The sequence below is a fragment of the Copadichromis virginalis genome, linkage group LG11 (genome assembly GCF_057382275.1).
Source record: "Copadichromis virginalis isolate Kocher_CV1m ecotype Utaka linkage group LG11, C_Virginalis_male_GT1.1, whole genome shotgun sequence".
Lineage (NCBI taxonomy): Eukaryota > Metazoa > Chordata > Actinopteri > Cichliformes > Cichlidae > Copadichromis > Copadichromis virginalis.
The window spans coordinates 13,185,055-13,211,393 of NC_140628.1; the positions used below are offsets into that span (position 1 = coordinate 13,185,055).

Below are 26,339 nucleotides of genomic sequence, written 5' to 3' on the forward strand. Positions count from 1 at the left end.
GACATCTGTCACTGATGTACAATAAAAACAAGATTCATCTGCACACTAATGTCTTTCTCTATCCACATGTCAGTAACATGGCAGAAATATAACATTCAGAAAGTGAAGTTTCCTGGTTTTAGATAATCCCAGCAGGAGTCACAGCTCTTGAGATGTGATACTCACCTAACCCTGCTGTTATCTGTAATTGGGTACCACTGAGGTACAAATGACTCGCACCACCCAGTTGCCTTTAGGATTGATTTTAAAATCTTATTGCTGGCTTTTAAGGTTTTAAATGGCACTGCACCTTCTTACCTGTCAGAACTCCTTAGTACTTATCGCCCCAGGAGATCTTTGAGGTCAGCCGACCTGATGCTTTTAGATGTTCCCAGGTATAAATTAAAGACAAAGGGAGAGAGGGCGTTTGCTGTGGCTGCACCCAGACTGTGGAACAGTTTACCTCCTCACGTCAGACTCTCCAAAAGCCTAGAAACTTTTAAAACCGCTCTTAAAACTCACCTCTTTTCATTGGCTTTTAGAAAGGTTTAATTTATTTGTATTATATATTTTTATTTTATTTTTATCAGCGAGGTGTTATTACGAAATTGTGTTCTATTGTATTTTTATCTGTATTTACTGTACAGCACTTTGGTCAGCCTTGGTTGTTTTTAAATGTGCTCTATAAATAAACTTGACTTGACTTGACTTGACTTGACCACCAGCCTTTATACACAGCTGATATTTCAATGCAGTTTCACGGAAAAACGTGTAATAGACACGCCGGTCAGCCGTGTCCATTTCGCGCTTTGCCTCTCCAAATCGAGAATAGACACCCATGCAGAATTTGCAGTAAGTTGCAATAATCTGCAGGAACAGCAGAGGGAAATATTTTATTTCAACTCAACATGAAAATAATCATGGAAAAGTGTTTAAACAGACATTATTAACACAATACATATTAGCCACCAAGGTACTTCATACCTTTTTTGCTCACTACTGACTTTGTGGCTTTTAATATATTATCTCCCATTGCTGGTAATAAAATTTCTACATGCAGTAATGCAATTTCAGCATGTGTGGCTATTTCATGTTTTGGAGAGGCAAAGTGTGAAGTCGAAACGGTGGACTGATGTGTGTATTACAAGGCTTGCTGTGATGTTGGGTTGGATATTTGAGATGGGTTGTAAGTAGTCAGTGTGAGAGTCGGGTTATAGAGTAATATTTATGTTAACTTAATGTGATCTGTTGAGCACCTATTACAGTTGAGTACATATTGGTAAAATATCACATACCTGCATAAAAGGATAAACTCAAATGCAAATTAAATGCACCCAGTCTTCTTTGCATTTAGATTTCAAGTATAGTTAAAGGAAATTCGACTTTACTGACATTGCGCCTGAAAATATTCTTTTTAGTCTTCAAAGAGTACACGCCATTTGAATATATCGACCTCAGCTACACACAATAGGAAGTAATTTGCATTTAACATCAGATGCAGGTTTTGCATACTGAAAATTTCTCTGAAGTGACTTCTGGGGTTTTTTCAGGCTCTGGTGCAGCAAAGTTTATATTAACCAGCCACTAAAGATGTGCCTGAATAGATTATTTGTTAAATATGCTGGTATGATAAGGGAATTTTAAACTTGGATTTTAACCCTTCCATGCATGAATTATGACAACCTCAATCAGGATTTTTTCTTAAGTATTTTTATTCATCAAAAATACTTAAGAAAAAATCCTGATTGAGGTTGTCATAATTCATGCATGACAGGGTTAAATAATAATAGTTACAATGAAACACACCACACATCTGCAGTAACATTAAACGCACAGTGGGTGGCAGGGTATGGAGTGACACATCAGTGACAAGTGTAGAGGTTTATGTACAAGTATAACGTCAACACTGACACAAATACAAGAAAACAGCCTTTGAATAGCTGTCCACCGTAGTGACCACTATGCGTGAAAGGGTTAAAATATTATATACAGTCTATGGGTTAAAGCGCTTCTATAAACCACCGTACAAAAGCCCCTGTCCATCTTTTTGTGGCTTTCTTCAGTCATTCAGTGATCTACCCTATAAAACTGTTCTACAGTACCAGATTCTGGCTGTTTTGTCAGTTTTCCCACTGACAATGGATGATGATCAACAAAGCCAAGCTTGTCCATACTATATCGTTTCGAAGAAAGATATATAGAGAAAAAAAATGGGGTTTTTTGTGTTCTTTCAGTATTTTTTAATGTGCAGAAAAAAGGCCTGGCAGAGAGGAAGAGGGATGTCTTTTTGAAATACACTGAATAGATGTGAAAGTAAATCCAGACAGCAGGTCACCTCATGTACTTGGCTACTGGCCTCAATGTTTGCTTTTGTTAAATATAGAGATATGGTACATTTCTGGTGTAGTCACATAAACATTTAAGGAAGCAGCTTTCTCAATAAGGAGACAATATCTGCATAGTTTATACTATTTTCACCTCAGTATGATTCACTGCAATATTTCTTTATTGGCTCTCACTAGTTTTATAGGTATTGCTTGCCTTGGACCCTGGTTAAGAAAATGTTGATGGGGAGTCTTTTTGTGATGGATAAGTAGGAAGAATCTGTTGCAGGTGGTTACAATTGCTTTATACTTGTGTGTGCAGCTGCCTCGTCTGCCTTTAAGCTGTCAAATAAAATACTGAATAATTTAGCATTGTAAAAAGGGTACATAGGGTTTTTTTGCTTTTGTTTGGAAAATAACTTTAAATTCAGTTTCAGCTGTTTACTAGAAGCAAAGTACAGATGTCTGCAAGCTATAAAATTCATGAGCTTTAGTTTTTGTGGTTTTTAGACATTTTTGTTTTCTTCTTGTCTGACTATTATTACTAAAATAAAACGTCCTTTTTGCAAAGGTCACCAGCTTCTACTTGTGCTGTGATGTAAGTCTGTTGGGCATATTTATGTCCAAAAAGAGAGAACAATGGTCACTGTGACAGTAAGGTCAACATTATGCAGGAGAGAAAAGACACAAAGATGGAGAATAGAAGTGAAAGAGAAATAGCGAGAATGAGACAAGGCATGCAAGAGTGTGAAGGAGAGGGAGATTTCTTTTCAAGCAATGGGGAAGAACCATTAAATTATCCATTTGCTGTATAGCTGGGAAATATTAAACTCGAGGTTACCAGAGCTCCAGGGTCTTTACACATCCAAATCTTTAAACATCCAAATTGTTCCTGTAATGGGGCTTCGTGTTTAGTGCAGCCCTGCGTTTTGCCTGAAATGTGCAGAGAAATAAAGTCTTAATTCTGAGGACAGACTGCAATTTGCACTCCATGCTTATAGTGGAGAGCATCTATCCCTGTGTGTCATGGTTTGTATTGTGTGACTCTGAAGTAGGACATGCTCTATAAAAGACTTTCTTTTAAGATTTTGTTTTGTTTTGTGGTGTTTATATGTATGAAAAATTAAGACATCATTTCCAGTCTTTTGAATCATTAAAAGTAGCAGCGTAGTAAATGTCAATTCTGACTTGAGACAATTTGTCACAGTCAAAAAGGTGAAAGTTTTCTCCACAAGTTTGGCTTAACTTTGCCATACTATGTCATTTATCTGCTGAATACAAAATGCACTCACATTGTTGAGTGAGAAAGAAAGATGTATCCAAAATATTGAAATGTTAGGCATTAAAAACGCTTTAAAGCCAGGACTTAAATTGGTTTTGAGGTAGTCTGTCAGTTATGAACTTTCATGTGTAGCACTTGATGAAATGACAATGCATTTATTCAAAATTGTAGTCTGTGTCACAGCAGCACTGTGGACTGATAAACAGAACGTGCTCCATACCAGCGGTCCCCAACCTTTTTTGCGGCACAGACCGGTTTATATCCGACAATATTTTCATGGACCGGCCTTTAAGGTATCGCGGATAAATACAAAAAAATAAAACCAGTACCAAAGAAAAGAAGATTTATTCATAACACATGGGAAAAGACCCAGGGAAACTGAGTTAAAGATAAAAATGATATAAACAAAAATAACGACAAAAAACGATAAAAACCATGAAAACCATAAATTTCACACCCAAGCCTCAACTCTCGCGGCCCGGTACCAAACGACTCCGGGGGTTGGGGACCGCTGCTCCATACCACATCCCAGCAGTCAATCTGCAGCTGATATAAAGATGAACAAATACAAATGGGAGACTGTTAAGATCTTCTTTGCTATGACTTTAGTATCAGTGTATTTAAAAATAAGATGAATTCTTTGGTTAGCGCAAAGTAGTGGACACTAAAGACATTTCTGGCATAAATGCATATTAGTACATAATATGTACTAATAATACTGATTGGCCATCTTATTAAGGATTTTACTAAATACACTTTCAATTCAATAAAACTTTATTGATCTTGAAGGTTGACCCCGAAGGAAATTGGGTTGTAAAATGTATGGGTGTAAAGATTTTGGCTTCTCATTATTGGAATAAACAAATCTAATTAAGCTTTATTGTGCTCAAAACAATCCATGTTTTAGAGCAGTTGTCTCAGCTGAGCCCACCATTTGTCAAATAGTGCTTGTAGTGGCATGTGATGTTTGCTGCAACAATGCTAATTAAGTTAGAGCTTTTTGTGTGCGATCAACCTGAACTCAGGGGAGAGTCTATTTATATAGACGGGATGTAGTCACATAGGTTGCCCTTATTTGTGTTTCTTACAGGGCAGAGGCTGGGTTGCCATTGTAAAACTGAAGTGAGAGAAAATAAACAACCGAGCAGGGGCAGTATAGCGGTGTCAAATTTATCCAATGCCATTATTATCTGATTGTATTGTATTTTTCTATTTAATGTCATCAGCCGCCACAGGATGTTTCATTAAATAACTGGAAATGAAAGATGTGTATTTATATGCCACATTACCCTTGAATACAATGTAGTGCTGCCTATTGATGTCACTGCAAGATCTCACCATAGGATCAGGAACCATTGAGGAAAATATTTACTTTAGGTTGATTTTTACTTTCTTTGCTAGGCCTTCCTATAACAGGAACTATTTAATGGACTGATTCTAAATATGAGATAAATTCTTTATATTGTATTGTAACCACTATTTTATATATATATATATATAGTAAAGCTTAACAACACTTTTTATTGTTATTGTTCTCTGTTCCTACCCAGATTCTGGCCAATGTTATCATTTTCATGTGTGGCAACATGGCTGGAGCGTACCATAAGCACCTGATGGAGCTGGCACTCAAACAGACCTACCAGGACACCTGCAACTGCATCAAGTCCCCAATTAAACTGGAGTTTGAGAAGAGACAGCAGGTAACGTGGTTAATAACACTTAATTAAAACACTGAAACAATGAACACCAGGCAATAAAATATTTATGATGTTGCTGTTCATTACAATAATTGTTACAGTAATGACTTTCAGATTTTAAACATTACCTCTAATTATCATTTGCTAATTTAGTAATATAGTGTAGTACAATGGCATGGGGAAATGTTGGAGCCTTGTTAGAATGACTTATCTTATAATGTAGTCTGAATATTTATGTCATGCACTCGAGTCAAACATCCCACTGCTACTTAACTCATCTTTCCTCTATTGTTCTTTTGTTTCCTATGTATTTTTATGTCATACGTACATGCTATACTTAGCAGTTCCATAGAGTATTTGAGTGTTTTACACATTTGCCTAACAAGTGAAAGATCCCCAATTTGATCCCAAGAGGAGACACAAATCCCAATGAGTTTGTGTCAGGAAAGATATGTGGTGTAAAAAAAATCTGCCATATAAAACATGCAGAGCTACCATGTGAATATGGGAATAGCTGAAAGTAGCACTTGTGTCCTGTGCTTAAAATGTCACTCTTCATATTAACACTCAAATTATTGAAATCAATCGGCTCTGGATAAATGGATTCCTTCTTATAGCACTTTTCTATTCCACCTGAGCACTCAAAGCGCGTCATTGACCCGTTCATACAATCAGTTTTATTATGCTTAAGTGCTTTCTGTTAGTATTTGAGTATCTTTGGCATGCAGACCTGAACAGCCAGGGATTGAACCATCAACCGTCCAGCTACTAGATGAACTGCTCTATCTTACAACGACAGAGAACTTTGTCAGGGCTACACTGTGCAGAATGTGGGAATTGTTAATGATGTCAGTGTGTGATTATCTCAGCCTATATTGCTATAGTTGGTTTTTTTATGACAATTATCCTCATTGAGGATTAATGGTAATATTTTCTATGATTTCTTTTAAAGTGAACACACATCACTCACATTTTGGATCGTGCTAGTTGTTTTCTATTATTGATATTGTACCGGCTTGCATTGTCTTTCTCTGCATCTACCTGCAAAGTTGGAAGCGTTGAAATATAATAATGCTAATTTGTTATTAATACTTTCAAGTGGTGCAGCATCCTGTGAGATAGTATTAGCAAAGTGTTGATTAAAGCACTCTGATGTGCGACTCTGGGATCTGGCTAGCTTTTTACTACAGCTTTTGGTGAGTTATTTAGTGAGATGATGTGAATCCAGCTGCTGTTGTGAAAGCCCAGGCTTAGGGTTGAGCTGGTTTTTCATATGGTAAATGCAGGTTGTGGTGTTAGAAGTGCCACGAGGAAAGCTGAAAATGTCTAGGGTGGAGCATTTCGCAGTAGCCCTGGAGTGCTGCTGCTGCCTGTGACAGATGGTAGTAACTGTGCAGAGACACATTCCTCCTGGGCGCTCATTGCACTCATAATATATGCTGTTTGCTGCACTGCATGCTTTTATCCAAAGTGCTTTGCAGTACAGTGAGTGCATACATTTTCACTATGAGTGGTCCAAGTGGACTATGGGAATTCATCATACACCAAAATCACTGGCGGTATTCACAAGAAAAATTTCCCTCTCTTCCACATAAAATCCTCTGAGCGTGAAAAAAAGATGATGATCATTGGTTGTCACGTTTGGGCTGATATTGGATTAATTAAGCATTTCCACCCAGCTTCTCTTCACCCTAAAGGTGAATTGCTTGCTAGGTACTGTAGGTTACACTCAGTAGTCTGAGACACCTGAGAAAATAAAGGAGAAAGAAGTGAATAAATGCTGAATTTAAATTGTAAGGGCTTGCAAGAAAGTAATGAATACTTGCAATCAATTCATTTTCTGTGCCAGCAACCTAATGCATGCACTCTAGTTTAACTTTGAACCTATACATGAAATTTCATTTAGTTTATACACCTCATAGAAATTAAGTATAGTTAACACAAAGTGAGTTAAACTTAAGGAATATCAATGTGTCCAGCTAGGAAGCATCAACCATTGTGAATGCTCTGGTCTGTGAGCACAGATTCCACTGAAGGACCTCATCCCACCTTCATGTAGTCTTTGGGCAAAAACATACATGAAAGGTTCACTAAAGGTCATCATGGGGGCTCTGTCAGTGTTCCTCCTGTTTCTCCTTTCACAAAGGAGCAGATACTGGTCAATCATTACCCGTCTCCTGGTTTCTCAGCCATACTTTTGAAACTTTGCTGGGAGACATAACAGACCTTACCGTCTTTTAACGATTGTATGGATGCGCCACGTTGTAGAAGCTGGCCTACCTATACAACCTGAGAGGGCTGCAGATATTGTGTCATACTCCCAGTAGTGAAAAGGACGCGACCAAAAAAAGCAAAACTAGCAAAAAATCAGCAAGGAAGGAGAAGGAGAGAGCACCAGCATCTTGCAGTCACTACCTGCTAAAGCATTCCCTTTCTGGGAGTTGTCTTTTTGTTGCAGGTGAAAGTGATTCACAGTGGCATATGTTTGCTAACTGGAGTGAGTGATATTGCTGAAGTTTAACTGACTTTGCTGTTCATTTTCTAAACCTAAAATGCATGTATATTTCATGTGACCATCTGCTATCTGCTTATTCTTAGTTACAGGTGTGGGGCAATGAATCAATGTGGCCCTGAGGCAATAGACTCCACAGTTAACAGAAATAGGTTATGTTTGTGCATATGTCATATTTGCTTTGTGATTTAACCAACTACTGTACATGACCTGAATTTAACTATTTAATTTCCTCGTCACTTTGTCACATACATTTAAGTGCTTCATGGTAAAAATAAATAAAAAAGTTAATTACATAATGATCAGCTTTTTTTTTCTTGATGTTTCTGACTGTCCCTGCATTACTGCTACTTCTTTTTTTCCTTTGTTTTCTGCCATTAGGAGCGTCTCCTACTGTCTCTGCTGCCAGCTCACATTGCCCGTGTAATGAAAGCCGAGATCATCCAGAGATTAAAGGGTCCAAATTTTGGCCAGATTGAAAACACAAACAATTTTCACAACCTCTATGTCCAGAGGCACACTAATGTCAGGCATGTATCTTTTTTAAATCAAATGTATTGTAGCCAAGTGGTTCTGTATTTAGGTCAAATTTACATACAGAGTAGGTACATACTAATGCATATTTTCAAATCAGATGTTTTCTAAACTGTAAAATCCATAAAATCATTAAAGTGTATCCATTACTGTTTTTTATATATCTAGCATACTTTATGCTGATATAGTAGGATTCACACGACTGGCCAGTGACTGCTCACCTGGAGAACTTGTGCACATGCTGAATGAACTGTTTGGCAAATTTGACCAAATAGCTAAGGTAAACTTTTGCCTGCTCTGCTCTTGTAATGAATTACTGTCCTAACACATGCTGATCTTCTTTAGATTAACAGAGCTTACCTCTCAAACTGCTTTACTGGAAAGTATTTTACTCGCTAGGAAATTTGTGAAGTGTGGAATTCACAAATTCTTATTCACATGTTAGAAATTCTTAAAATTTCATGTATGTCCCTGCACCCTTGAATCATCCATGCCAGTCAAACAAATGTCTTTGAATGAAAATATTGCATGCTAAAATTATCCCTGCAGCATTCAATGAGGCGTAACACTGATTATAACCAGCTTTTAATGCAATGTCATGCAAAATGTTTACATTTAGTTTGCTCTAATGTTTTTTAAAATTCCTGCAAACACCTTGTACTCAGTTATTTGATGGTTAGACACCATACAGTTTGTGCTGAAAGTGTCCTAGATAGAAGATAGATCTCAGTAGTTTTCACTTTCACTGTATACATAAGTTTCTGTCACTGATATTTATCAAACAAACTGATTTCAAAAAGTAAAAAGATTGTTTTTATTTATAATTCACACCGTGTTCTAGCTTTTGGAAGCAGGGTTGTAAATGAACATTTTGATATTTACCTGACCTTTTGTAGCAGAGACTATATTTCACCCTTCTATATGCAGGAAAATGAATGTATGCGGATCAAAATCCTTGGTGACTGTTACTACTGTGTGTCCGGCCTGCCAGAGTCACTGCCGAACCACGCCAAAAACTGTGTAAAAATGGGTCTAGACATGTGTGAGGCCATTAAGTAAGTGCTGCCATGGAGTAAAATTGTTTTTCCAATTTCATTTACTAGAGTTCAGCCTGGTGAATGAATCACTGATGTCAAAAACATGTTGTGACGATCTTCAGATTGTTAGTGTGGTTACTGGAAAACAGAAATAAGTATTAACATACTGATTAGCAGACCTGCAATGAAAACAAAGGACTAATTGTTGTTGCTGTTTTCCGCTTTTTTTAAGTACTTTTCACTGTTTAGTTTTAGTTTTTTTTAAGCAGCATATATTGTATGTCACAGAGTTAGGCTTGTTTTCTGACAGGCTAGATGGCATGCATTGTTTTTTTCCTGCTCCACATTAACAAAACACAACTTTTTGATGTATGACAGGAAAGTACGGGACGCCACAGGGGTTGATATCAACATGCGTGTTGGTGTGCATTCTGGGAATGTCTTGTGTGGTGTCATTGGACTTCAAAAATGGCAGTATGATGTCTGGTCACATGATGTCACACTGGCCAATCACATGGAGGCAGGTGGTGTACCAGGGTAAGTGAGAAGCGTATAAAAACATACTGTAAGGCATTTGAATTTCAAAACAGGAAATTATGTCGCTAATTCATATTTTGCCTGGACCAGTGTTGTCTGGCTTGTTGTTTGCTAAATGTCCAGATATATTGTTAATATACACAGGAAACCATTCTTTTATCAAATGTTCCCTTTAAGGCGAGTCCACATCACTTCAGTGACACTGGAACACCTAAATGGTGCCTATAAGGTGGAAGATGGGGATGGACAAGAAAGAGATCCTTACCTGAAGGAACATGGAGTCATCACATATCTGGTCATTAACCCAAAGGTATCACACACATGTCAGATCCAGTAAACGAGAATATTGGACACAGAAGAAAACGCATCAGCATGAGAATTCAAACACGAAACATGTTTGTCCAGGTCGAGCGGCGGAGCCCACAGCATCATTACCGACCCAGAAACACTCTAGATGGAGCCAAGATGAGAGCCTCTGTCAGGATGACCCGCTATCTGGAGTCATGGGGAGCAGCGAAGCCCTTTGCCAACCTGCACCACAGAGACAGCATGACTAATGAGAATGGGAAGATCAATACTGCTGTGTGTAATTTCTTTCTGGACATGTTTTTTCTTGTTTGTCAGTTAATCTGTAGCTGCTAACTTGTCTCTCTTCTCTTGCACTGTGTTTAGGACGTGAAGATGGGGCAGTATCACTTCCAGAGAAGATCAGAAAGGCAAATTACTCATATTATAGCTCCGCACGATTTCGTTTGACAGGATTATCCTCATCTCTTTTTATATTATAAGGACAGCCAAGAAAATGTTTTGATAACATTTTTTTTTTTTGCTTTAAGCTTTAAAGTGTGAGTCACTAATGCTATGTGAAAATAACAGATATCTTGTCTCTTACATTTTGTTATCCATTAAAGGACCAAGTCTCAGAAAAAACGGTTTGAGGAGGAGCTCAACGAGAGGATGATCAGGACTTTTGATGGGATAACGTCACAAAAGTATTATTACATACATATAAACATGTATTACTCGTATTAATATACTCTAAGAACAGACTAGCATATTGTAGATTATCCTACTGCAGATAAGGTCGTGTTTTCTAATAGTACAACTCAATGAACATGGCTGTGTTAAAACACAATATGTTAATTTATTCATGCCTATATTCTTACTACTTTAATCTTAATTTAGTTTTCATTTACTTAATGTTCTTTTCTTTTAAATCCACTCTATAACACTGCGTTTATGCTTCCAGACAGTGGCTGAAGTCTGAGGACATTCAAAGAATATCGCTGTTCTTTCACAACAAATCCTTAGAGAAAGAGGTAAGAGGCTTTAGAAGCTGTAAATCTTGTAAGTTACATAAATTTGTCATGTCTAAGTTGAGAAATTTCTTGGAGTAGGATTTAAACGTCTTTTTTATAATGCCTAACCATTTTTTTTCTTAATCTTTTCAGTACAGAGCAACAAACTTGCCGGCCTTTAAATACTATGTCACCTGCGCCTGTTTGATCTTTTTCTGCATTTTCATTGTGCAGATTCTGGTCTTGCCTAAGTATGTGCATTTTATATTTCTTTATATTAGAACTGAAAACATTTTAAATCAATGAGATGGTTTCAGTATGGCGGGTTTGTGTGGTCATTTTGGGGACAACTTTGTTTGGTGGAACAGATTAAACTTCGTTTCAGAGTTTAAACATTCAACTTTTTTTGCAGGACAACAGTCTTGGGAATATCCTTTGGAATGGCTTTTCTCATCCTTTCCCTTATCCTCTTTATATGTTTCATTGGACACCTCCTGGTGAGTAGTGTCTTTATGCAAAGTCAATTCCTCCAGGCATCTTTGTACTTGGTCTTTTCACATCAGCGGATAGGCCTGCTGTTTAATGTAGCCCTTGTGTTCTTAATGTTTATCCTAATGTCATTCCAAAGGCACACGAGTGATCCAAGCGCCTCTCTGGTCAGCTTAACAGCCCATTAAGTGACCCTTAAGTCAACACAAGTGCCACTTTGGTGTAGCTTTGGGGCAATGGTCCAGAGCACACCGGTTATTCTGTATTATTTCCCAGGTGCCATTTACATGCACAGATGCAATCATCAAATTTTACGCCACACATTGTCATCATCCTGTTTCTAGTGGAATGATTTGTTTCAGGAAATCATTACAGAAAATTTGCACTTTGCAATCACAGAAAATACACCGGTGGGAGTGTGAAAGTTCTAGAAATCACTAACAAAAGTAAAGTAATGTAAGTGCATGTTTAATACATTTGTTCCTGTCTTGAAAACAACATGAAAATATAAGGCAGCTGTTCTCAGGATAAATCTACCGTTTCGGTGGAGTGAAGGGCTAGATTATCACAAACTTTTCCACTGTATAAAAACTGTACAGCTGACCTGTATAATGTGTAGACCCCCCCGCCCCCAAAACAAAGCATTACTGTATTCATCAGGAGATCCTTATTTTGTCTTCTGTGTGAGGCTGCGGATATTTATTAAAGTCAGTATTACGCTGGTCTGTTTCATTTACATTAATACTTGTGTTTTCACAGGCATTTTAATATGACATGTAATGAAATGACATAAAAAACTGAAGGTACTATAAAATTTTATAGGCCACGGGTCCATGCAACCTCACTCATTCTTTGATGGCTTTAATTCTTAGTAAGTGTGCATCAGCTGCTGGTTCTGACCTCGGCTCCCCGTGGATGTCGCTGAACTCTTTAAAGACAAAACTAGAAAAACACTTTATAAACAACCTGTTGCCTTTATATCGGAATTGTTTGGCATTGCTGGTTCGTGCTCTGTTTCATGTTGTGTCATGAAAATGTCTGCGTATTGGGAAATTTGCAGTATCTCAGGAAGATGCTTGCAGGGCTACTGTGTAATAACACAGAATCAGCCTACGGTAAATTTTATGATTCCTTTTGTCAGACCACATGTCAAATACCTCATGTGAGTTAGATAAACTAAATATGATACAATTCCACATTTAAATAATACTTATTTATAATTTCTTTCCTGGATTGGAAGCACTGAACATCTTTGACCAGTCAGTTTTTGTTTTTTTACCTATTTAGACTTAGCCTTTTTTAGTCGCTGAAAATAGCTTCTGTTTATTTAGAAAATTAAATATATATATATAAAAACAGAAATACAAAAAAGGGAGACCTCTTTGCTTTAAGAAATCTTTGCCGCAGAGTCTTTTATCTTAAGTAGCAAAGTTATTTAAAAGTGACTAATTGAATCTTATGTAAGCACTCACGTCTCTTACATTGATCAACTTGAAATGCTTTCATTTCACTTCATTCATCATTTACATTTAGGTTCTAGGCATCCAAATAACTGTTCTAACAAAATGGTCCACAAATATCTTGATTTCAGACCAAAATGATTGCCTCACTAACTCTACATTTCCAATTTTCCCTGTGGTATAAAATAGTCTGCCATCCTTAGTATATTGCAATTTACATCTCTGAGCTATTTAAATGTGACATCCACTCAGCCCTAGTGATGCTCCGATATTTGCTCTGAGATAATCAAGTAAACGATTTGGGTTCTCGCTCTCATTGCTTCACAATGGAACAAACTGTCTGTAACTGACCTGGCACAGGAAGATTTCAATAAATCTTTGATAATAAACAGTAAACATTAAGTATAAAGTGGCTATGTTGTGCTGCCGGGGTTAGACATGAGGTGCATGATTGCACAGTCTCTGTTGCTCTAAAGTGACTCTAAATAATATTAATTTCCTTTTTGAACCAGGGTTTGAATCTAGTTAATATCCCATTTTGTCATTAGTTAATTATAGTTTCTAATAAAAATGATTATTGTTGATCATTTCTAAACAGTGTTGTTCATGATAAAGTCACTTAAAGTTGTAATTTTGCAGCTCTGTTATTTCATTTGTGTTGAAATTAAAATGTTGGAATTAATTGCTATGAACTTAAGTGGAACCCTCTCCATCATTATATGGCTCTCGGAATTTTTCCTTTGCCCTGCTGAGGAAATACAGGTTAATCAGAAAGTGTTGCTTCTGCGTCTGAACTTATGTTTAGTTTAGTTTGTGTCACACTAGTTATCTTTAGTCAACAAAAGCAATGAATTTGCTCTTTAGCACTTGGTTGTTGAGATTATTGTAACTAGCTTGTCCATCGTTGTGGCTTCCTTTGCATGTGACATATTTGTGACATTATATCCCAGCTCTTTCATACCTTATTGCATTTGTGTGTTGTGTGTCTACGTGTTCCTGCAGCACTGCAGTAAAAGCACCTCCACTTCTTGGATGTGGTTGCTGAGGTCATCAGTTATTATTGCCAACAAACCATGGCCCCGCATCACTCTCACCATGACAACCACAGCTCTAATACTTATAATGGCAGTCTTCAACATGGTAAGCTTTTTCTATGTGCAGGTACTACACTGAGGGAGTGGGACCACACCTTTCAGGCTTTACGAGGAATATATATAGCAGTCCTTCTGATAACACATCTCCTATTTGTAACTGCAGCATAATTAGAAAGTATAATGCGGCATGTTATCTCACAAAAATAAATGGGCTTCTTTAAAATTATATTCTTAACAACCTTGCAGAATACAAATGAATAATATAAAAATGATATCTTCATTTACTGCAGCAAGAAGCAAGTCAGTCATCATGTTTAGAGCCTGTGGAAAATATTATGTAGCATTCATTAATATGCCCTTCCCCTCCCCTCTTCCTTTTTTCTTTTTTTTCTTGCTTGTAAATTAAGCCTGAAAAATATTTAACTACAGAGCAAATATCTTGCATTGTTTCTTTGCAGTGAGTCTATCAATTGGCTCCTAAGACCAGAAGATTGTTTACCCAGCATTTCATAAAAGTGCCAAGACAATTTGCGTGCAGTGATGACTGAATGCTGTATTTAACATTTACATCGTTGCTTTGATTTTCTATATTTATTTTCCGATTTATCTGATTGAGGTTTATTTTTGTAGACAAGGAAGCCCATCAAAACATAAAGCCTCAGACAAAGGTGGGATGGAAGCCTGAGGCTTGAAAGGAAGCTGCGTGATAAAGCACAATGTCAGGACCCTGGTTTAGACCTTCACACAAATCGATTCCAGAGATTATAATCGTATTTTGCGTCTGACTTGGGTCAGTCGCTCAGGGCGTATGAACCAAATTAACCTGGCTTTGCTCAGCGGGGCAGCCAATCCTCATTTTATCCTGCAGGTTCACTTTAAACGACGTTGTTGAATGCTTGTCACTATTGGCCTCTTATCTAACAAGATTCTATTTTCCTCCTGCAAGTCTAATGCAGACTACTTCATCTTGTCGCAAAGAGGCAGGCAGAGAAAGCGTATTTATAATTTGCATGACAATTCCCTGGATTGTTTTCTGTGGTCCTGAATTTCTGTTGACTTTGTGTTTTTCTTCTAGTTCTTTTTGGAAGACAGCGTGCTGCCTCCAGTTCCTAATTACAATTCATCCAATGAAACACTGTTTTACAATAAAGAGGAACTAATCACCCTCTCTGGGAAAAACAATTTCTACCTTCCTGTAAGACAAACATCGTCATCATCATCATACTTTATTCAGAAATTTGTTACTTTAGGTTTTTGTTTTTCTACAAATTTTCAGTTACTCCTCCTCCTCCTTCTGTATAGTATTTAATTTACAGTTGCATCCTGGGCCTGATCTCCTGCTCAGTGTTCCTGAGGATAAACTACGAGCTGAAGATGATTATCATGTTGACAGCAGTTGTGGTCTACAATGTCATTATCCTACAAACACATGCCTCCCTGCTGGACGAATACAGCAGATTTCTGTACGAGACCGAAAGCCTTGACAGGTAGGCTTAAAGTGAAAAACAGGAACACTTCGGGGGGAGCATGAGATGGATGAAAACAGTCAAAGAGGGTTAGGAGACTGTGATGGTAGCCCGAGGAGGAAGTTCTGAGCAAACTGAGAAATGGTAAATTATATTTTTTTGCAGCTATAAGGCATGCTACGATAAAAGAGGAGGTGAATGGGTTAGCTTAAGATTTTATAGCAGTAAAATGTTAATGCACCACTTATTCACTAGGGAAGTAGACAACTGCTTTAGAGTTAAAATCTATATTTAAAAAGTCAGAGACCAAGCTTCATTGAATAGTTTCCCTATGTGCCATGATGCACCCACCCATGCAGAAAGAAAAGGAAAAAGCTAATCATGCTATGATAGGAAGTGCCAAACTTTATAAGAACGAGTGTCTATATATAGATAGTATATAAGAATCAATTAAACATGATGTAGTATGAGAAATATGTTTTATGAGTTACTGTTACTTCTTGTAAAATAAATGGCACCAAAATGTTTCTGCTTGTTTCTATGTCTACTCATGTTAATTTGAGACATCACAAGGCATCAGAGGCGCTCCCATCTTTCAGGATGTCACCCAGTATTTGATGAACTCAGACTTGCCATCATAGTATTAAATGGCTGTTATTATTTAACTCATGCAAAGGAAGTTTTTGCTCTGTCCCCCAAGTCACAGCTGAGCTGAGCTGCTAAGAGAGACTATAGAGATGTTGGGACATGAAGAGACAAATCTTCCCCCATAGATGAGCATAACTGAATTAACCCTTACAGATTATGACATCAATTGTAATTTCACTAGAAAATATGGATTTCGTCTGAGCTGGAAGACAGGTTTTTGAATGTAATTTCTAACAAATTTTTTTTGACGTCTAAAGCATCATTAGCTTCTTCTTTGTGAGCAAATAAATGTCAGCAGATGTCTAAATTGTCTGATTTCCCACCAAGGACGGCACTTTTCTGTCTGGTTATGGGCGTTACTGTCCCGGACTGTAAAACTGATAAATCTGAAAAGTTTTGATAATTTTTCTAGTTGGAAAAATCTTAACAGCTGTTATTTCTTTAATTAAAAGAAGAAGAAGAATCACAGCTGCAGTGCGTCTACTTTTCATCTCCAGTTTTTACTGGAGATAAGATTAAGAGTAAAAATGTAAAATGTGCTTCCTTATATTAGAATGCAGGTCTTTTGACAGTTTAAATGTTTTTAGCATCAGCTTTCATCCAATATGCTTTGGGCTTGGACTGTGTGGGAGTCTATGTTGATAAAACCTTGCTTTTTATGATAGTGGAAGACTGAAGTTTTATATTCAAGAGTTTGTGCAGAGCTGTATCTCTGAGGATCATGAACACTTGCTTTTTTTTTTCCTTCTTGAGAAATGTCTCTAGTCGATACACCCTTGCAGGAGGGCTAACCCCCCTCCGAAACGCATCCAGTAAACAAGCTCTTGTCACAGCAAAGCAGAAGCGACAGTCTTAATTAAGTGACAGGTTGGAATAAAACGCTCTGCTAGACATCTCTACTGACTGCAGTCAAAAATCCCCTTTCTCATCTATAACTTTTAGTTTTCTAGCCCTCTTTTGCTGTTCTATCTTTTTTTTGTTGTTGTTGTTCAGTCGCATTTTATTTCTGTCTTTATCTTTTTCTTATCTTACAAAAACATTTGTCTATTTTTTTCCTGCCCAGACCAGGAGTTCTCAAAGACCTGAAGACTATGGGCTCTATATCCCTCTTTATCTTCTTCATCACTCTGCTTGTGCTTGCCAGGCAGGTAAGTCTAAGCTGTAATAGTCTGAATGGCGTTGTCATCGGTCTCCTGCTGCACAGTTTATCGCTAAAAGAAAAGTAGTTTTCGTCTGTGTGCCATTATTACACCATCATTGGACTTTTTCCATTCTTTTTAGCTGCGGGTTTTGGATGTTGATGGAAAGTTATTTTTACTGTATTTGCAAAATGTAAAAAACCAAAAAAAATCCTCTGATTTAGAAATTTTCCCATGTGATGTGTTCTTACCAGCTGCTAGCTTAGTCTTTTGAAGCATGTTGAGAGCATTGCTAAGCTTTAGCCTTATCTTTTACCTACCTTCCTTTAGATTCTTTGACCCTTAATGGTCTCTCATAGATTAACACATTTTAATGCCACTAATGTTTTACGTGACTCATTTCTTATATGTCACAACGGCGATGCTTTGGATGATTATAAATGCAGACAAATTTGTAGCTCTGATGCTGCTGGTTCTGCCTCTCTCTCTGTATCTCTTTATTATCTCAGAGCTTTGTGAGGAAAAAACAGTGGCTCTCATTTATCTTCTAAGTGAAAATCAATCAGTGAACTTGGTAGAAATGGTTAAGCTTTTTGGCTGCTGTGACACACTGAAAGAGAGGCATCTTTAGACCAATTTGTGTAACCTCCCTCAGTCACTCAGGGGCAGCGATTTACATCAGCAAGTCTGCTGTTACTCAGATGTAATTTGAGATTTAGTAGTGAGAGAGAAACCAGAGGCTGGAGAGTAACATGTTCTTCTGACTTGTTTGGGGGTTCTGCTGAATTGTTCGTACTAGAATTGGAGCATCGTATTTGTACAGCCCGAGGCCTGTACTATATGACGAAGGATTTTTTGCTTAGGGAGGTAACCTATACACTTAAAGTGCAATGGAGCAGGTTATGTTTAAGATGAACAAATAAACAGCTACATCATTACTTCCTATTGACCACCGAGACCTTGATGCTAAAAGCGTCTAAAGAGTGTTTTTTCACCAGTATTTTGCGTAAGAAATGCAGATTCTTTTTTTTGTTATACATGTACACAGTATATCATAAATAAAGTATATTACTTTGCATAGGTTAGAATAGTGTCACATTCAGGATTTTGTCACTCAGGGAGAGTAGGCATGGTCAAAGGAATATTGCTGTTTCATTTTTAAATGGGATGGAGCTGATCACCTGGGCTCTACTGTGTACTGTCAGCAAGGCTGCTGGAAATGGTTTTCACTGTGGATGCTGTGGATGTCCTGAAAAGCTACGACAGAACTGGATACTGACACTTAATCAATTTTCCTGTAGACTCCTGTTGGTGGCCGCAACAACACCACGCCAACGGACTCTGTTCTGGACCGTTCTCTTCAGCTGGGTCCACGTCTTTCCGGCGCCCTTCACTTCGCTCTCGACAGATCTTCTCCATGTCTGTTTGGGTCTCCCCACTCTCCTTTTCCCTTGAAGGTTCCAGTCCAGTGCTTGCCTTGTGACGTTGTCTAGTGGTTTTCGAAGTATGTGGCCTATCCAGCCCCATTTTCTCTTCTTGATGTCTTGATCAACTGGGTTCTGGCTGGTTCCCTTCCACAGGTCTGTGTTTGAGATCTTCTCAGGCCATCTGATGTTGACGATGTGTTGCAAGCACTTGTTGATGAAAATCTGTATCTTGCTGGTAGTGGTGTTGGTCACTCGCCACGTCTCGGACCCATACAGGAGGACTGCTTTCACGTTTCTGTTGAAGATGCAGATCTTGCTGCGCTGAGATAAGGCTTTGGAGTTCCAGATGGGTCGCAGGGTGTTGAATGCAAGCCTTGCTTTGTTGATCCGGCTCCTAACGTCTTCATCTGTGCCGCCATCACTGTTGACTATGCTTTCTAGGTAGACAAAGCGGTTGGTTTCCACCAAGTCTTGTCCCTGTAGCTGCAGTGGATGTTCTTGTCGGTTGTTCAACCGCATCACCTCCGTTTTTCTGACATTGATCTTCAGGCCGGTCTTTTCTGCCTCCTCAGCGAGCCGTGTAAGCTTGGACTGTGCATGTTGCTGCTTATGGGACAGAAGGCTGATATCGTCTGCAAAATCCAGGTCCTCCAGCTGTTTGGTGAGGGTCCACTGGATGCCGGTGTTGCTGCTCTCTGTGGTTCTTCTCATGATCCAGCCCATGACGATCAGGAAGATTGTTGGTGACAGCATGCAGCCTTGCCTCAGTCCAGTTTTCACTGCGCAGGGGTTGGTCATTTTTCCATTGTGGATGATCCGGCAGGACGAGTCTTCATAAAGCTGTTGGATGATGTTGATGAGCTTCTGCGGGATTCTGTAGTACTGCATCAGTTTCCACATGGTCGTCCCTTTAGCTAAATGCGCTTTTCAGAGAGAGTTAAATGTATTTGAAGAATACAAATTACTGAAGTAGTTGTCTCTACCATAAGGTGTAATTATATCTGCACCATAAATAATAAATTCTATTTATTAATATCTAAAGTGTTACATGCGCTTCTGATTTGTGTACACACAGTTTTTAAATTACTGCCTCTATTTTTGTTGCTGGCTGTAACATGTGGTAACATGTGGTAACACACTGTTTGCTGCTACAACTACACATGTTTCTTTTCCAAATATTTATTTATAAGTGACTTATGTATGTATGTATGTATGTATATATATGTATATATTGTACTATTCTTAGTTAGCATATTGTCTGTCTTGTCTTAATGTTGGTTTATAATGGAGCACTGTAACAAAAAATAATTTCCCCCAGGGATCAATAAAGGATTCTGATTCTGATTAATATCTGTGCTGTCCAATCCGGTCATCTGCAGTGCTTGATCATAATTGTCCCGTCCTGCGAGCACGTTTTTCCTTGGTTGGTCATTTTTATTTACCAGATCAGTTCACTGCATATGACAATTAAACAGGATTGACTAGAGTTGCCATCACAGACTACCTGAGGTGTGAGTGCTGAAGAAAAGGAAAAAAAATAATCAATCCCATCAGAGCCTTTAATTCTACCTGATCCTGGAACATTTTATTCCACTTGTCCTTCCTGATCTTGGGCTCTGAAGAAGGCCTTGTTATTACACTGGTGAAGTAACTACATCATTTAAGCAAAGCTGCAAAAATCACTGGGTCAGTCTTGTCTGCCTTGACCAAAAGTCATACTGTATGAGGTTTTTGTAAATGTGCCTAAATTCTTGCATTTTTGTACATTTCATGTCCTAAGGCTTGTTGGTGTCCATTTTTGTGGCTGTTTCTGTTTTTCTCTGTGACTTCTTGGAAGAAAGCTGTACAGCTATACCTTCAGTCTCTTTACCTCTGTGTCCTCTTGTAACAGAATGAATATTACTGTAGGTTAGACTTTCTCTGGAAGAACAAGTTCAAGAAGGAGTGTGAGGAGATTGAAACCATGGAGAACCTCAACCGCGTTTTGCTGGAGAATGTCCTGCCCGCGCATGTCGCAGAGCACTTCCTGGCCCGTAACTGGAAGAATGAGGTAGGAATTTATAATCTGTGGTGTTTTTTATAATAATAACTAATGTAAATGTAACATTATCCAGATTTTATTTTCACAATAGCTACAGGACTAATGAATGTAGAATTACACAGAGGACTTCAAAGTGCTTGTTTATGTGCAAAGTTCTTTTGCGTTCATTCGCTGATGCATCAGAAAAGAAGGATGTTTAATTCAGGATATCAAGACACAATTGTCAAATGCAAAATATTGAATACACTGTTTTAAAATGTGTGATTAATTTAAACTGAAATATTCATTGGTTGTTTATTAAAATAATAAGGGCTAAAGCTCAGATTTTTATTTTGAAAGTGCAAACTTTAAATGAACCTGACACTTGTTTTGTAGTGTGACAGTATGATGCCTCGCATGACTCATTCATCGCTGTAAATCCTGTTACATCCCCTGAAGTTTTAGATCTGAGGGAGTTCAGAGAATGTGGCATCCTGGAGGTCATGTAAGATTAAACAGGAGAGCAGCATCTGCTGCAGAAATCCTGAGTGACGAGTCAGCAGTTGACTTCATTTCTGTTCTTGAACAGGGTCCAAGAACAAGATGCTCTAATGAGATTTAAAGCAACTGTTTGTTGTTTTTTTGGATGGTGGTTTGGGTGATTTGCCTCCTTTAATTTGTCAATTATGTTTCATGTGCTGCCCAGTGATTGATTTTTACTTGTGAAGTTTTTTTTAGGTCTGAATAAAACACAGAAACCCCCCAATATGCGGTGCAGATCCCATATTTGTCTTTCAAAATCTCTTCATCTGTAATTTATCAGTTTCATAACAAATTTTACAGCATTGTTTTGCACCTGCACAAGCTAACGACTCCACTCTGTCTTCTGCTTCTCTTTGTCATGCAGGATCTGTACCACCAGTCCTACGACCTGGTGTGTGTCATGTTTGCCTCTATCCCAGACTTTAAAGAGTTCTACACTGAGTCTGACGTCAACAAAGAAGGATTAGAGTGCCTCAGGCTCCTCAACGAAATCATTGCTGACTTTGATGAGGTAAATACCCAGATCACCACAAAAACAGACAGAAACCGTGATACCATTGCACTGCTTGACTCAGTGAAGAGCATTGCTTTTTACAGATTCATACAATTAGGTTTTATTGTCTGTGCTGCTATAAATTTGGGTTTTATTCAGTTGAGCTGTGTTTGTATTTCCATGTGTAGTTGCTTTCCAAACCGAAGTTCAGCGGTGTGGAAAAGATCAAGACCATTGGCAGCACTTATATGGCTGCTACTGGGCTGAACACATCGCCAGGGCCTGAATACACATCACAGGTAGGCCCATTACAAAGACATCATCATTTTTGTGTGACTGCCGTATGCACATTATGCAAGAACCTAATGTGTTTCTAGTTGTGCTTTTTTATGTTTCCCAGGAACATGACAGGCAGTATATGCACATAGGGACCATGGTAGAGTTTGCATTTGCCTTGATGGGAAAACTGGATCTTATCAACAAACACTCGTTCAATGACTTCAAACTCAGAGTTGGTGAGTTATGCAGAGAAGCTGAAATTAAATACAAAGTAATGTATATAATATTTTATATATACAGGACTACACTGTAATCGTTCACATATTTAAGTGTACTGACCTCACATGAGAATTGAAAATGAGTGGTTTAAACTGATTAATTAAATTCCACAGCTCGTTTCAGGTAAATGACATGATGTAACAAGATACTATCACTGCAGTGGGAGTTTCATTCCTTGTTGCCGCCTTCTCGTTATGATATTTTCTGGAATCCCACTTCTAGAGTTTTGTATGAAAAGCAGGAATCAGCTTGACTGCAATACATCCAAAATTGCACTGTCATGGAGCCTCTATGCATCCCTTGTTTGTGTAGAGTTCCTGTAAGATGTAGAGTGCACAGATGTCTGAAAAAAACAAGACTAACGCTTATTTATGCAGTAAGACTAAAATAAGAGGTAGAACAGCAGGAAGGCATACTCCAGCTCCCTCTGTGCAATAAGAGTCAGAGTTCGATACCTTCAACCTGTGTCTTAAGATCTCAGCATGGGATGCACCATTAACTCAGCAGTGTGCGTGAGTGACTGTACATCCCTGCTGCTTCCAGATGGGGCTGAAAATGCTCCATGAGAGAGCCGTACACACCCTCACCCACTGGGACTGGACCGAACCAGTAGCTGTGAGACTGTATGCGCCTCCTGCACACTTGAGCAGATTGCAATTTCCAACAATCTGGAGACTGAGTCAGAAGCTCAGTCAAAGAGAGGCCCAGTGTCATCTCAGTGCTGCGAACAGCCTCCAGACTGCTGGGGATTAAGAGTTGAGCTGCATTTAGCTCGCCCTCTGTTTCATGTTCTGATGAAATCTTGTGAAAAGCTTTGTTCGTTCTCAAAGCAGTAGGGTTCCTGCTCAAGTCGGCTTTGAGCAGCACTCAATAGTTAATCAGTGGCATCAACATTTGATTTTGATACATTTTCAACAAGTAGGAAATCTAAAAAAGCAGTTTATATTTGTAACTATAAAATAATAAGGTAATTCCAAATGAATGGCAGCAATAGGGACACTGTCTGAAAGGTTTACTAAAATGTTTCCTTTGTCAGGTATTAACCATGGTCCAGTGATAGCTGGAGTCATTGGGGCCCAGAAACCCCAGTATGATATCTGGGGAAACACTGTGAATGTAGCCAGCAGAATGGACAGCACCGGAGTCCTGGGGAAAATACAGGTAAATGATTTGGGGAACGTTTGAGTTTAATGGTAAATGGTAAATGGCCTGCATTTGTATAGCACTTTTCTAGTCCATAGGACCCCAAAGCGCTTTACACTACATTCAGTCATCCACCCATTCACACACACATTCACACACTAAATTAAAGACATAAATAAAATTAAAAAAACCCCCACTTACCCTGCCTATTCACTGCAATACTAAATGTTAAGACAGCTGTCAAACATCAGCTGGTATTTTATTCTGATAGTTTCTTTCAAAGGACCAGCAGACCTCCTCCTTCATACTGCAGACATTTAAATGGCAATACGGATGCTTAAAAAGATAAAACTCTTCTTTCTTATGTGCCATTTATTACAGCAAGGACATCTCATCTTCTTGACATCACATGGCATCGTCAAATCCTATCTTATGTCATGTCTGAGCACTGATAAGACAGAATGGTTTTTCAGCTGCTGCATGGCATGTGGCTGTGGCAATCATTCAGTCTTCAGAGGGCTGTATTACATTTCGCGGCCTGTACACATTTGATAGAGCCATCTGCTGTGCAGTGCGGCACAACTACAGGGCTCGCAATTGCATTCCATGATTTCCGGTTGATATTTTAAGACAGATAGAAGGCAGAAATAAGACAATTTCTTTTAAAGTAGCATTGATATTGCCTACCAGAATGTCACTTTTACTCATGGTAAAATTCCCAGGCTTTCAATGTTGTTTGCTTGTTGTTCACACAGTATTTCATCTTTGTGCTTTGGGAGTACTCTCTCGCTTTAACTTACACATTGAATTTTTATGTTTTTGTTTAATTCATCTATTAACGACCGAATCCAAATATGCACCAGTGTTGGCAACTCTGCTTGACTCACACATTTTGCTGTTAGGGCTAAAAATGAACGTAAATGTTAGACTTTAAACAAGAGGTATCCAACCGCAATCCTGCTGTCAGTGGATTTTAATGAAGCACTGCATCGAAGAAGAACCGTTTACTGATGAGTTAATGGTCAGCAGAATTTTCCCGTGGACAGCTGAGTATTTTTGCCTGTAGGAATTTAATTCAGTCATGTAAGATGAGCAAAATGGTCATCACCCATCTGGTTCTCCCTGCAGGTGACGGAGGAGACGAGTGACATCCTTCTAACCTTGGGGTACATGTGCTCTTGTAGAGGCATCATCAATGTCAAGGGCAAAGGAGAGCTTAGGACCTTCTTTGTGCACACGGAGATGACTCGGTCCCTGTCACAGGGGAACGTAATGCCCTGAGCCTGATTTACACAGGCACGAAGACTTTTGTTTCAGATTGAAGAGGTTTGAATTTCTCAGTGCTGCTTTTATAAAGTGTGGGGCATAAAGGGACCTGATCTACAAGGAGGTAAAATCGGATTTACTGTTGCGTTACAAATTACCTATGCCACAGCTGTAGTATACATTTTGTCACTTATGTAACTGTAAGTGTAGCATGTACAGGAGATAGGCAGTAACACCTAAAAATATACTGTAATGTGAATGTGGGAGCTGGAAAAAACACAGTTGCACAAGTCAGTCTGATGTAATAATGTACAAGTTCAATGAGAGTGAAAATCTCCAATGGGCTGAATTAATATTCTGCCTCAGTTCTGGCAGGCTTGTGGTAGTTGCTTTATCATAGAAACCCCTTATCAGCAAGGTGCATCAAAACCTATCTCACCCTACAGGATACAGTTTGGATGCCAAATAACTTTTGACTCTGCATGCCCCTAACATGGCAGCATTTCCAGAGTTAGGAAGACAGTTTCTTGTCTTTGTACTTTTATCTGCTTTAATTGCACCATTTACCAACTCTTGGCACCAAACATTTTCATTGTTCTACCATTTTTTTTGTGTACAGACGCCAACAACTACGTCACAGTTTTGGCTGGATTTGTTGAGCTGCTGTTCTCACTTGAAGGGGATTTATGTGCGTTCTCCGTTTGGGAACTCGTTGTTTGTGTTATTTCAGCACCATATGAATGCAGAAGAATAACTGCATGGCAACAATTTTCAGCAGAGTCTTATAAAGACTTTGGCGCCCCAAAGATAACAGAGGGTATGAATTAACCACTAACTTTTACCTGCTTCCCGAACTCAAGCAAAGTCCTAGGGTAACACAAAAGGCCAGAAATGAAAAATCTGATATTAAAATGAAAGCAAAGGTCAAACCAATACAAGTGAAAATGTCACAGCCACTGTTGCAAAGGTAAAATGTGTCTTGTTAAGAAGAAGAAAAAAACCAGCCAGAAAACAAGGTGTACCATGTGTACATAAGTCCATCGACCTTGTTAGAAGCACCAAGTCTTAGATGTATTTTACAAACAGTCTAGGACTATAATAGGAAAAACAAATGAAAAGTAGAATCTATGAATATATTCTGATATTCATGCAGGGCGGTGTTTTCCAAAACAGTCTTTCCAGTTTCTCCTTGGCTGCATTGACTGACGTGATTATGACATTGATCAGATTTGTCAGTGCTTGCTGAAAATGGAAAATCTGGGGCCAGTTGCATAAATGACTTGAGATGTGTACAAACACATTGCTTTCATGCAATTTATAACAGGATGTGCCGTAACAATGGACACCCTTTGCACACTTAAAAACAGGTGTACATAGTTGGGGGTGGTTTTTT

The 26,339-nt window shown here is 38.5% G+C and overlaps 1 protein-coding gene across 2 annotated transcripts in view; it reads left to right on the forward strand.

Annotated features, from left to right (window-relative positions):
- adcy2a (adenylate cyclase 2a) overlaps window positions 1-26,032 on the forward strand; it is a 54,958-nt gene extending 28,926 nt beyond the window's left edge. Inside the window, exons 4-25 of one of the 2 annotated variants that reach the window (XM_085473196.1) lie at window positions 5,136-5,285; window positions 8,176-8,324; window positions 8,497-8,608; window positions 9,256-9,383; window positions 9,744-9,902; window positions 10,080-10,212; window positions 10,308-10,484; window positions 10,575-10,618; window positions 10,814-10,894; window positions 11,152-11,221; window positions 11,354-11,451; window positions 11,613-11,697; window positions 14,152-14,289; window positions 15,319-15,438; window positions 15,546-15,730; window positions 17,421-17,505; window positions 20,815-20,973; window positions 21,851-21,997; window positions 22,168-22,278; window positions 22,380-22,494; window positions 23,574-23,698; window positions 24,809-26,032. In XM_085473196.1, coding sequence (XP_085329322.1) covers window positions 5,136-5,285; window positions 8,176-8,324; window positions 8,497-8,608; window positions 9,256-9,383; window positions 9,744-9,902; window positions 10,080-10,212; window positions 10,308-10,484; window positions 10,575-10,618; window positions 10,814-10,894; window positions 11,152-11,221; window positions 11,354-11,451; window positions 11,613-11,697; window positions 14,152-14,289; window positions 15,319-15,438; window positions 15,546-15,730; window positions 17,421-17,505; window positions 20,815-20,973; window positions 21,851-21,997; window positions 22,168-22,278; window positions 22,380-22,494; window positions 23,574-23,698; window positions 24,809-24,961 — 2,724 coding nt within the window. In that variant the 3' untranslated portion in view covers window positions 24,962-26,032. Of the gene's footprint in view, window positions 1-5,135; window positions 5,286-8,175; window positions 8,325-8,496; window positions 8,609-9,255; window positions 9,384-9,743; window positions 9,903-10,079; window positions 10,213-10,307; window positions 10,485-10,574; window positions 10,619-10,813; window positions 10,895-11,151; window positions 11,222-11,353; window positions 11,452-11,612; window positions 11,698-14,151; window positions 14,290-15,318; window positions 15,439-15,545; window positions 15,731-17,420; window positions 17,506-20,814; window positions 20,974-21,850; window positions 21,998-22,167; window positions 22,279-22,356; window positions 22,495-23,573; window positions 23,699-24,808 lie in introns of those variants that run through there. The other variant, XM_085473198.1, reaches the window with a different exon arrangement.
- Window positions 26,033-26,339: the final 307 nt, after the last annotated feature.